The sequence below is a fragment of the Callionymus lyra genome, chromosome 10 (assembly GCF_982586985.1).
Source record: "Callionymus lyra chromosome 10, fCalLyr1.hap1.1, whole genome shotgun sequence".
NCBI lineage: Eukaryota > Metazoa > Chordata > Actinopteri > Syngnathiformes > Callionymidae > Callionymus > Callionymus lyra.
Genome location: NC_141827.1, coordinates 14,646,515 through 14,659,180, shown reverse-complemented (window position 1 = coordinate 14,659,180; position 12,666 = coordinate 14,646,515). Strand labels below are relative to the sequence as shown.

The following is a 12,666-nucleotide window of genomic DNA, read 5'->3' as shown; positions in this document are numbered from 1 at the left end:
CTCAAACCAGGCTACAGTTGCCTTGGCGACCAGCGTGAGTCTCTTGCTTTGAAAAGATTACAAGAACAAAATAGTTTCAATCTCAGAAGACTAGGGTTGTTGTGATCAGGTGAGAAACCAGATTAATTATAGGTGGTTCACAATTTAAAGAGTGATCGAAATTCCGCAACCAATAGTGTTTATTTTGACAGATGAGCTTCTCCTGAAGGGGAACAAACAGCTGCTGCTGTTTGAGATGAAGATGAGTTTTATCACCACTTCATCACATGGCAAACAGACACAGAAAATCATTCTAGTATTGTTTCAGCACATAGTAACCAGTCGTATCTACAAAAGTACCATTGTCTTCCGAGAATATTCCTAGAGTTTAATAAATGTATTTAACATATTATTTATATAATTTTTTTACTTTTTAATTTGACCTTTTGGAGTTAAACTCACAATTTAGCAATTCTATTGTTATTTAAGGGACTCATTGTTAGACTTATCCATTATATGTTGTAATGGTATTTCCTGTCACTGCCTCTGGTATATACACATAATGGAGTTTTTGGAGAAAAAAATCATTACACAACCCAAAGGTGTGCTGTTCAGTTTGTTTGAATCCGATTGCCATCTTTTTTTTTTTTGCTGTCACACAAGTGAACCATGAAGTTGACATATTCTCCAATAATTTTCAACTTTATTTAAGGGCTTTATTATGTATTAATTGTAGTGTTTCAAATGTTTCTTTGAGTCAAATGTCTGTTAAAACTATTAAAGCAGTTTGTCTAGTTATCTTGGCGAACTATGCTGAAGGCACCCATGTGAAGGTTCGATACTAGCTCTCGTTTTCATTTGTTTCTTTCCTTGTAATAACAAGAAGAGTTCTGGTGTAGCCGAGCCATCAGTGTTCTCTCAGCTGCAACCTTGTCTCTGTGGGTGTATGAAAGGCAGTGTGTGGGAGGAAGTAGGTAGGTGTGTGAGTGAGTACATAAGAGAACCAGAAGTCAACCGCTCTAAGGACACATAGCAATATGCCCTGTTATAGCGTGTCCTCCGACACTTGTCGGAATTACCGTCTTTCAACCAATGGGCTCAAAAACCTCTCGCCAGTTTGACTTCTGCAGATTTGTAATCTCTTTTCAACGTGTTCTCCGGAAGTCTTTGTTTAAAAGCCACAGACTCACATGCACACACAGCCCCATCTCTCTCCTCCTCACTCTCTGACTCTCCATGCTCATGGTGCATCTCTCCTCTCATTTGCATTTGTTCCTCTTCCTCATGACGGTTCGTGACTGAGAGCTGTGAAGGAAAGTCAATTTAGCAAAACATCTGACCTGGATAACAGAGGGAATACTCGAGTCAGCGGAGGATGTGGATACGTGAAGACTTTCTGGGATGTGTTAGAGTCCCAAAATAGCAACTCAAGAGGTGAGTAGCTTCTTTTACTGTTTCAGAGTTGACGGAGAGTTGGTATTTGTAATGTCACGACGAAACCACGAGGCATTTCCTCTTTCAAACAGTCTCCAAGACAACATACTGCTTTACATGCACAGAGAAAAAACAACTTCCTTCTCTTCTCTACACTGTTTGCTCTTTATAAACCCCTTAGAATTTACTTTCTTTCAACTTTTACCTTTGCAAAAAGTCATACAGGACATGATTTTGGCTAGGATGTGATACATTCTAAAGTATTATCAACATCATTTTACATTTCATATTAAGTTTTCTTTTTTCTTCTTCTGTGGTTTCCCCCTACAGCTGTGGAGTGTAATTGTTTCCATATCATACTAAAGATTTTGGTCACTGCATTTGCATCTTGAAAAGTATATTACGGCTAAAAAACAATCTAAAATTCTGTTGCAGAAATCACAAGGATTCCACACTGAAATTCTGACTCATGACTCATATACAACCTCTCCACTCATACGAATGTGGCATACAAGATGCAGCTCTACTCCGAGTCTCTGGTTGACTCTTAAATGTTTTTGGCAGACAATGCCTACTTTTCCATTTAATTCAATTATTCGTTAGTTAATTGGCATATGTCGGATGAAGTGAGGACACTCATTTAGCTTTTTGACTAATATGTGCACATGTGTAGCAGGACAGTGAAGAGTCAACTTAGGGAAATGGTTGGAGTTACCCCATAATTACACCGAATCTGGATTAAGTACGACGTTATTTTTGAAAATAGAATTAATACAAGTCAATGAGATCGCTCTCATCAAGGTCTCCTCCAATTCCGAACCGCACTGGGCACTTTTAAAATAGGTTTATGATCAATTTTGTGGGGAATCGCAAACTATTTTCATATGTGCAACTGGTTAACGTAGTGGTTAAACATAGAAAACATAAAGCCTAAGGCACACCTGTGTAACAATCATTCCATTTCATCAGCATCTTGATAAGCCACACCAGTGAGTTGGGATGGATTATCTTCTAGACAATGTAGACGACGTGTTAGACAGTTTTTGAGTACTGCTCGAAAAATTGGGTAAAAAACAAGCCTATTAAGATTAAATATGGAAGGCTTGTACAATTGAAAATGGGTTCAAAAGGGAAAAAATAGTATAGGCATCATAAATAAGAGAGGGTTGAAGTTAGGAAGAAGCTGTTCTGAGTTTATGAAAGGTCACACCATGAGAATATAGGAACTAATACTAGTACGATTTATCACATTTACACGTTAATTTATTTTGTAAGCCGGTGTAAAGATGGGATTGAAACAAACAACAATTATTTGTACAATATAGAGGTTACTTAAAGACTAAACTAGAAAAAATTGCTTTTTTGACTCCATTTAAATAGAGAATGTAATAATTCATTCAAATAACAAAAACATATGTATCATGGCGTTGAAATAGATTCTTGCATGTGTATGTAATTGGACGATTACTTCGTAACCAAAGTAATGGATGTAAAAATGCTGTTGTAGTTACACTGGCATTACCAGATACAATCTGAATGGTGTAGGTGGGTTGAAGTGGTTCACTCAAGAGGGTGTACTCAGTGGACAACTGTAAAAAAAACCAGTGGGTGAAATCACCCATATGCAAATTCATTATCATTCCACTATTGTCTTTTCATGTAACTGCTATGACGTTCTATCGGTTGTTACCAGGGATCAACGGAGGAATGTTTTATAACAGGAGAAATATCGCATTTCGCTTCTGACATTGATGATTGATGATAAACCTGTGTCTAATATACCGTCCTCACACATAAACAACCTTGTCTTCTCTGTCACTATTCCCTCTACCCAGCCCTTTACTCATTATCTACCCTAGTTATAACTATAAAAATGTCTAAAACTATACATCGTTGATAACTGTTCTTTTCTTACAGATAATTGGTGATCTTGTTCATCACGACAGCAACAGCGTTACCATGGAGACTGGCAAGCATGTATCATCAACTGCTCCAGTGCACATCAACTCCATCTCAGCACAGAGAGAGAAAAGGATGGACGGACAAGTGCCGCTGACAGCTGTTTACATTCAGACGGTCCCGGCTCCTCCGCCGCAGTTGTTGTTCCAGACTCCCACCATCGTCCCGAGGCCAGAAGCACCTTCCATTCCTTCGCTTTACTCCAAAGAGATGCTTCCTCTTCTCACGTTTCATATTGTCGGTGGGCTACCTTCTCAGAGGACAGACAGTGTGCCAGCTTCCGCGGCCAGACCCAAGTCTGCCGGTAAGCATGTCTGTCCTCACTGTGGAAGAGACTGTATGAAGCCCAGTGTCTTGGAGAAGCATCTTCGCTGCCACACCGGCGAGCGGCCGTATCCCTGCACCACTTGTGGAGTTTCTTTCAAAACTCAGAGCAACCTGTACAAGCATAAACGGACTCAAGCTCATGCTCGCATCTCTTACGAATCCGGACAGAGTAGTCAGGAAAGCATATCCAGCTCCAGAGACAGCAGCACTTCAGGTTCATCTCTCGATGATCCCATAAAGCAGCCGGGAAGTATGGAGAAGGATGCTACCGACAGAGTCGCTGATCCAGACACAAAAATGCAAAGAGAATCGAACCCTGTACTTCTAAATAAAGGTCTACAGGAAAGGGCGACGGCATCAGAGGAAGAGCACTATCCGACAGCGGGACGACACGTACCCCTTCAGAGACAAGAGGCCACTTTCTTCTGTAAGCGGTGGGAAAACAACACATGTAAGGTAAAATCACAAAGTCATGAAAGTACAGACTCTGGCTTCAGCGAGAGCGGGGATCACAATCCAAGCCCCAGCACCATTATCCCGCCCCACAGCATGGAGTCGCTCATGGAGTCTACACAAGAAGATCCTGAAAAAGCACACTGTACACCTCCAGGGGGAGCTGACGGTGAACAAAAGCCTAAAGACAATGTGAAGGAGAAAGAGCAGAGGACACTAGAGGAGCGCATTTCTCAGCTTATTTCAGACAATTCAGCTGTTGTGGAGGACAAACAACTGGAAAATGTCCGGCCACGCAAGACGGTTCTGTCCAAACAGGGAAGCATTGACCTCCCAATGCCATACACGTACAAGGACTCGTTTCACTTTGACATGAGGATAAATAAGTCTCGGAATGCTGGTTTAAAAGGCCCGGGATTGTACAGTTCTGTGCCCACACAGCCTTCCACCAATATAGAGCATGCAGCCTTAACTCGCAGCAACTCCCTCCCTTTTAGTGTCGCCCTGTTGCAGCCGGAGGGGAACAACCAAAGCTTGTTTTCGCAGAGAAATTATGCAATGGGGTTCCGAAGGGGAAGCTCCGGGCAGCTTAATCCAACAGGCATCACCACCAAACCTGTGAGCCAACAGTCGTCCACCCACCGCCACCTTGTCCGGCAGACAGCCGTTGACTGTAACCACGCAACAGATGCCGTCTTCATGGGCTCATCTGTGGAGAAGGCGAGCAGCTGTGATGGTGAGAGTGGAGATATTTGTGCAGAGCCCATCAGCAGAAAACTGCGAAGGCAGAAATCACAAAAGTTTGCTTACAACAAGTGGTACATGTATGGAGGCGGTACGTTTAAAAAGCTTTACTCCACCGGGAGTACTGGTGATAGCAATGTAGTCAAAGGCAGGAAGTCCTCAGAATCGGCCCAGGCATTGCAAAAAAGCTTGTCGACTGGTTGCAAAGAAACAACCGTAAGTGCAACCGTCAGTCCTTCCAGTAGCAGTGCAACAGTTTGCTCTACTGGTGGTGAAGAAAGAGGGGGACACTTAGATGCTGGTCATCTTAAATCAGCTCCTCCCAGGGTGTCACTCCAGAAAAACTTGTCGCTAACAGTACTGCCAACAATTGAACCTGAAATGACACACAAAGCATATGCGGAAAACATGAATCACAAAGGACCAAACGCTGACACCTCACTGCAGCAATGTGAATCCACGTTCCCTTCTAACCGGAAGAAGCCGAGAACCAATCCGAAAAATACGGAGAAAGACCCCAAAACACCAAGCGGTCCATCCGCTGACTGTGCGGTTAAGCAACACACAAATTTGAGTCGTGCCAACCATGGAAAGATTGAAAAATGCACTCAGATTTGTGCAGTGTTCTCCCCTACGACCAAAACAAGTCCTCTTTCTCCAAACACTTTAGCGACTTCCATGCCAGTCATAGCCAGAACCAACAGCTTTCTACCAAAGTACCAGCTGAAGTTACCCAACGCTACAGAGCATGATTCAATTCCCTCAACACCTGATGAGCAAAAACTGACTAATGCTGATCATTCCCAGTCATATGTGCATGATAATCAGATAAGTGAATCCGAATCTGTTCAACCAGTCGCCCCACAAGCGACTAGTTATGTACAGAAAATGATGCCGCCTCGGACTGAGATAACAAGACACTCATCGACGCTGGCTGTGTCGCACAGACCGTTTGCAGGAAACACGGTAACCACAACCTGTCGGCATGATGCACAGGCAGGAGTGTGCAGCACATCTGTGCACGGATCCTTCTCGTCACCTGCGGTTAAAGGCCCTCCCGCCGCAGTCGGAGGGACCGCTACGCCTTCACAAATCTGTCAAAGCACAGTCAGTAGCAGGACTGCACAGACAGGTAGTTCAACAAACACTTCTTCTTCGACATCTCCATTCGACTTGACAGCACCGGCGGATCAGAGAGTGTTTCACGTACACACGCCGGACCTTCACATATGCTTCGAATTAATATCGGACGAACAGCTGGCTCTCATTGAGCCTCAGATCGACCGGCGGGTAGGCAGTGGTGGTGCAGGGGACACCTCGTTGGAAGAAACTCGTAGCTTTGGACAGGTTCATAATGACACAAAAATAGGTGAGAAGACGGACAATCAAAAGTCAGTCAACCAAAGGGCAGCGTTATCTCAGATAAACACCCCAAACAGCAAACCATCTCCTTGTATCTCAGGTGGACAGTCACTGGAAACACAGAGCAAGACTGAACAAAGTCATTCAGCTCAGGCCACAGTGTGGGGTCGACATCCCGGACATACAGAAGTGCAGCGTCAACCACAAAAACACGGCCCTGATCTTACATCCACAGAGACCAGTGGCCGCGCAGGTCATGTTGACTCGAGCGATGTTAGCGCTCAAAGCCCCAAGTCTGATGGGAGCCAAACCTCAAAGGATCACATTTCAATAAACCTTAGAGAGCAGCGGCCGCTGCCAGGGGGGAAGGAGAGCCAGGGTGGACCGGTCTCTCAAACGCTCTCCGGCCAACACAAGCTCATTATCAGATCTCCTGCCCAGGGCTTGGTAAACAAGAGCAGCAGGAGCAGTGAATTCAAACACTTGGATCGCCAGCACAAACAGATAAATCAAGAAGGCATCTCAAGTCATGGCCAAGACAAAGGAGAGAACAAAACTGTTGTACATGAATCTCAGGATCCATTTCGAATCCAGCTTGCTGTCGTGGGTCAGAACACCAGAGCCAACGCAATGTGTGGATTATCTATAAATCAACATCAAAACGCATCAGGGAAGCTCCAAGTCAAGAGCTCCCAGAGCATTCCGGAGGCATCATCAGACACTTGTGTGGCTTTGCTGAAACACTTAAAACCTGGATGTGACCAATTATTAGACCAGATGAATTCATTAGATGTCATCCAAGCGCCTGAAGGCTTGAGGCCTCCGAGTGATCACAGGCCAAATTCAGGTAATTTATTGAGATACATTATTGTTAAATATAACTCATGATACATGTGGTTTATAAATTTCATAAATCCACTTAAATCTGCCATGTGTTAAAACAGTTACAATACTATTACTAAAACTACTACAAATACTACTACTACTAATAATATAGTCATATTTAATTTATTTATTGAATTTATATTTGGCTTATTCAGAATTATTTTACTTACAGTGACACAGAAACGAAAACCTTATACTTTAAATTCATTAAACAGTGAAATAGTTTAACTTCATCTAAGGCTGTAATCGAAAGTATAACCAGGCGTGTGTTTTCTTTTACATTAGAACAAGCGTAGATATAAGTAAGTCAACAACACTGTGTACTTTACTAGTACTACGACTACTTAAATATTCTTCAATTATCTGGTGGTGAGTTTTGGCTTATTTTCTTTCACAGAACAACATGAACAGCAGAATTTCGTTTCTGTATTGGAGTTAAGTAATATAAAGTTAACAGCAGTATATTGTTGGCAATGGTCAATATATTTTAATATTGGACGTAAAAAATACGTTTAAACGGCAATAAATGTAATGACGGTCAGATATTCCTGGATCACTGATTCCCAGTATTCATTTGGTGAGTTTAAACTTTGACCACAAGATGGTAGTAAAGGATCAGGAAACAGTATTACAGTGGTGTCACTGAAAAATGCGTTATCAACTGACATCACTTACTTTATGTTGATCCCATTTGTGTTTTGAAGGACCTATATGGAGAGGTCTATACGGTTGTACTAGAATTATACAACATCAACCAAGAGTGAGATAATATTCCTTATTATGTAAGGACATAAACCACATTTATCCGGATGTACGCTTGATTACGTTTTTCTGAGATAATTGAAAAAGAAAACATTGTAAATGTTCTTTTATTTCCATGACATGTGGTCAAATTTATTTTATTATGAGTGGCAGGCTTGATACCTTTTTTTCAGTTAGGTGGGATTGAAACTTTTTGTGCCCAAAAAATACTCAATCCAAACATTATTATTATGTATATTATTAAACATTATTACAAGAACAGAGGCATCATTGGATCTGGCTTCCCTTGTTTAAATGTACTACTAAAATAAACTTTTTGTACAGATGGTGCACAAAGGGTAACTTTGTCTTCTAGAAAAATAGTGAAAAAATCATCCCCCTAATGTTTAACAATTAATATTTTAAGTTATGGAATATTATTGACAGGACACACAGTTGTTATGATGTTTTATTTATGTGTTTTATGTGAGTTTTTTTCCCCTCATTTTAAATCCAAATCCTGTTTATTGCCCGTAGATCCTATAAAAGTCAAATCATTTCCTTCCTTTCAACTGCATATGTTTCTCATCACATGGATTATAATCCCCAAATGAAAATACATTATCACTTTTGGTTTTTGTTAATCGGCAAGTTTATTACTTTAATAAAGGTTTCATTCCATACCTTCATCCAAAAGTAAATGTTTTCACCAGTCATAAAGTCTCCATTCAGCATTTTGAAATTCATTCTGTAATCTCAGACTTAGCCTCCCACTGACTGCTAACATTGTGGACTCACGAGTCCAAGAGAAAATAAGAGCTTTTAATTTGTTTCTTCTCCCCCCAGGGCGTCTGGATGGTGCCTCTGTGGTCCAGCGCTCAGCTCAGAAGAAACAGCAGACACAGGGCTATGCAGAAATCCCTGGAAATCCAGAGAGTGCAGACAAAAGGCCAAAGCAAAGCAAAGAGTTGAAAGGCAAATCTGTGGAGGTGAAGAGGAAAAATACAGGAGTAAAGAATAACGGAGCAGAAGGGTTGGAAATGGTCTCGGGAGACACCGAGACCAGCGGCAGAGAAGAAGTCCAAACACAAAAAACAATGGCTGCGAGGGTGAGTTCAATAATTAACTCAATACATTTATTATTTTAGTTGAGACAGGAACATTACCATTAAAGGGCCCAAAGGAAACTATAGCATCAATGCCTTCTTCAGACAATGGTGGCTTTTAGTGATGGGTTGATGAGGCCTCATGATACAAATAGCTGTATCATGATACAGTGTCTTGATTTTGAATGGCCACCATATGTCACTCTCTGCTTTTATAATCTTTGGCTCTGATCAACTAATTAAACTAAACCTGACGTCATTTTCATTGAGAGTGCCATCTAGTGGCCTTTCGTGATACAGCTTTGTCTGTGTGTGTAAGTAAGTAAGTAAGTATGTAATAGTTTGTAAAGCGCCTTAATAGACAAAGGTCACAAAGCGCTTTAAACAATCAAAAACAAGTGTCAACCCGTACAATTAAGTCTTGTCTTTTGTATTATACCATATGGTTGCTCTTTCAAGGGGGAGGTAAGCATATTCCTGAGATATCTCCCTAGGGTTTTGCTGTATGATGCTCTAAACCAGGGGGTTCCGAAACATTTTAGATAAAATGTTTAAGTGAATCATATATCAGACCTTGGTTAACGGGTTGTGATGAGTTGATGAGGCCTCATGAGGCAGCTGATGCCGTGTCATGATACAGTTTGAAAGGCCACTAAATTGCGCTCTCATTGAATTAGTAGATCTGAACCATATGAGTAGAAAGTACGATCTAGTGACTTTTCAATGCTGTATCAAGAGGCCTCATCAACCCATCCCTAGTTGACCGCCACAAAGCTTGTGACCATAGAAACATAGATTGACATTAAACACCCTCCATTTTTCCCTCACTTAGAACAAGACAACAAAAAACTGGAACTCTACCAACCTGTTGACCTTAGAGTGCTAGAGGACCTGATACTTCCTGCGGTTTGTTTTCCTCTGAGAATCAATCACACGACCTCTCAGCACTGAGAAACTTTATAGGTTGGTTGTGGGGGAGTCCAAGCTTCACTGAACAACAAGTCTGACTTATCACCCACAACTCAACCACCAAAAATGTACTTGTTTCCCCAATTCCACAAGATAAATTTGTCGGGGTTGTGAAAACTCCCATGAAGCTATGAGAGGATTCAGGCTTAGTTTGACAACCAGACAACTCCTCTGCAGTAGCCCCGGAATCAACCTTCCTGGGGAGGCTGAGGTTGGAGGTCGTGTAACATGTTCCCCTTTTTAAAACTCTGCAGGTATTCACCAACTTAAATATCCTGCAAAATCCAGCCTTACGAACTTCATTCCTCCTTGACCGAACAGACATCAAACAGTAGCCTAGTGGTTTACTTTGGTCTCATCCTGTAAAATTAATATAATAATTAATATAAATCAGTCCTTATTTACATTTCTGAGATGGTTTTAGACAAGTCAAACCTTAAAACACACACAGAGAGATACTGACCAATTCCCCATATTCCCATAAACATACATGACTAGACATGTATACATAGATCGGTCAACATACCGGAACGTTCCATGACCACAGTCACATTCTTAAACCATCTACCATTAGAGGCGCCCAAACGTCTTCCAGCAACAGTAAATGTGTGGTTTTCAAATATGTCAATCATCACTTATTAAAGTATTTACACAAGAATATTATTTACACATGAAGCTCAAACTCTGTTCTAACACAAGAGATTCATTTCAACCGTTTTACAGCACTGACAAATGAGTGGCATATTTGTTTTGCTGGTGACCTCAGGGCTAATGGAACTAGATGTTCCTTCAAATTAGAGTCATAAGTTCCAGGGTTTTCTTGCAGGGCACCTTAATATCTCAGGTATTTAGGCAATGCAGTAAACAAAAAAAAACCTGTTTGAGCATTTTGTCACGATGGTAATATTGTTCTTTTTATTAACAGGAAGAAGACCGAAAAACCAAGGCAGATCCCTTTAAAAACTCACAGCTATCCGAGCCGCTTCTTTCCCAGACAAAGTCTGGAATGTCTGAATACCCTCCACAGAGTACACACACTTTAAATAACCTGAATTTATGTGCCAGCAGCAGGGAAAGAGGTTTGTCGGATTATCCACAGTCTCAAGTGAAAATAAACAACTCGTATTTCTCTGGACACTGGAAGGATGTCGGCACCCATCATCGACAAACACACCTTTGTGACAGAATTATGGACGACAGCGTTAAAGCAGGAGGACACTCGACAGAAGGTGTTTCACTTGCTGAGGAAACCTGCACACGTGACATCAATCATGAGGACCATCAGCTGATCCCGTCCGCGCCAAAGAGAGGTTCACCTGCCGCTGGAAACACCGCCGCCTGTCATGAAACATCAACATTAGGAAGTCATGAATATCCTGGCCAAGTTTCCAAATCCGCCACGGAAATAACGCAACCTCTAGCGAGCAGCGCCGAGTCGGGAAATAATGCAGTTATACCGACACATGCTTTGCACCCGCAACACGACAATCAGGTTCCAAACGTTCTTGCGGCATTTCAGTCCACGTATCAGGACAGTGGCTGTGGAAGAAGCGAGGACCCCAACCAATGTCACTCTTTTTTGGTGGCCGCTCATTTCCACAGTTACCAGTTGGGTCCCAGCAGTGCTTTGCGGCCGGTGCCGGCCTGCACGGACTACCTGGAGGACACCAGCAGCAGTGACGAGGAAGGGAAGCTCATTATTGAGCTATAAGAATTTATGTCCTGTCCCCCTCCTATCCTGGCATGCCAGGCCAAGTCCTGATTAACCACATGACTTTTTAGTTTGTTTATATTGCCTACAATTGGAAGCTAAAGAAGCCAATTTTTTAATCTAAGTGATGTTTAAACTGTAGCCCATATATCAATTCAGAGGATGGGATTCATCCAGATGTTTGGTTTGTTACAGCACATGGATCTATTTTTTGGTTGTTAAAACATGTTTACAACATTTGTCATATTGTCTTCATATATGCCGTGGATCAGTAAAAATATCATTGATTTGCCCATTTTATTCTAGATCATTAACCGTTTTTAATTTATTTCCCATTCAATATGATGCAATTGATATTTCCCAGAGAGGTCACACTTATTGAGTTGCTATCCCATTCCATTTTTACAACTTTGTAATTTATTTTATTCACTTGGATTTTTATTAAAGTCACTATCAGTCTCCTTTTCAGTAGCTCATTTAGTAATCACAGTTCAGCTACAACCTTTAGGTTGTTTAACTAAACTTAATTTATACATATAGAAATGTTATAGAATATATTCATATAATATTAATCTACACCAGTGGGGGGCCGACAGGGCCTGCTAAGCCTTCTCTGCTGGCCTAAGAAATATCTGAATAACAGCATTATTTTTAATTAAAATATTTGTACATGTATTATTATATTTTCAATGAATGGCTACTTAATAAATAATTCCAAATGGTCTATCCACCTCCTTTCATTGCTTCTCCCTGGCCGCGCTGCTTCCTAACATGAATATTTATCCAATCAGAGTTCAGCCATTATTTGTCTCTAGTTTGACCAACAGAAATATAGTGTATGTGGGTTTATTTACAACCCACAATGGCTGAAGGAGGAGAAGAAATGAGCTTGGTTGCACATTTACTATCAAAGCTATTTTCAAGAAAAGATGGACATGGTTAAGAAAGTTACGGCAGCTCCAAGGCGAGTCTGTCACAAGCGGTCAAAGGATTTGT

The 12,666-nt window shown here is 41.4% G+C and overlaps 1 protein-coding gene across 3 annotated transcripts; it reads left to right on the top strand.

Moving 5' to 3' along the window:
* The first annotated feature begins 1,055 nt into the window (after positions 1 to 1,055).
* znf831 (zinc finger protein 831) lies at positions 1,056 to 12,394 on the top strand. Of its 3 annotated transcripts, XM_087801293.1 has the most exons (5): positions 1,056 to 1,413; positions 3,331 to 7,105; positions 8,731 to 8,993; positions 9,823 to 9,896; positions 10,885 to 10,939. In XM_087801293.1, exons 2-4 carry the CDS (start codon positions 3,373 to 3,375, stop codon positions 9,874 to 9,876), a joined length of 4,050 nt encoding a protein of 1,349 aa, XP_087657419.1. In that variant the 5' UTR covers positions 1,056 to 1,413; positions 3,331 to 3,372; the 3' UTR covers positions 9,877 to 9,896; positions 10,885 to 10,939. The 3 variants fall into 3 exon arrangements, with proteins under 3 accessions (XP_087657419.1, XP_087657417.1, XP_087657418.1); XM_087801291.1 differs by lacking the exon at positions 9,823 to 9,896 and having other exon boundaries at positions 10,885 to 12,394; XM_087801292.1 differs by lacking the exons at positions 1,056 to 1,413; positions 9,823 to 9,896 and having other exon boundaries at positions 3,320 to 7,105; positions 10,885 to 12,394.
* Positions 12,395 to 12,666: the final 272 nt, after the last annotated feature.

Coding starts and splice junctions, on each gene's coding strand:
- znf831 (XM_087801291.1), top strand. CDS start 3,373: ATGGAGACTGGCAAGCATGTATCATCAACTGCTCCAGTGCACATCAAC. Junction 7,106..8,730: donor TGATCACAGGCCAAATTCAG/GTAATTTATTGA, acceptor TTCTCCCCCCAG/GGCGTCTGGATGGTGCCTCT. Junction 8,994..10,884: donor AAAAAACAATGGCTGCGAGG/GTGAGTTCAATA, acceptor TTTTATTAACAG/GAAGAAGACCGAAAAACCAA.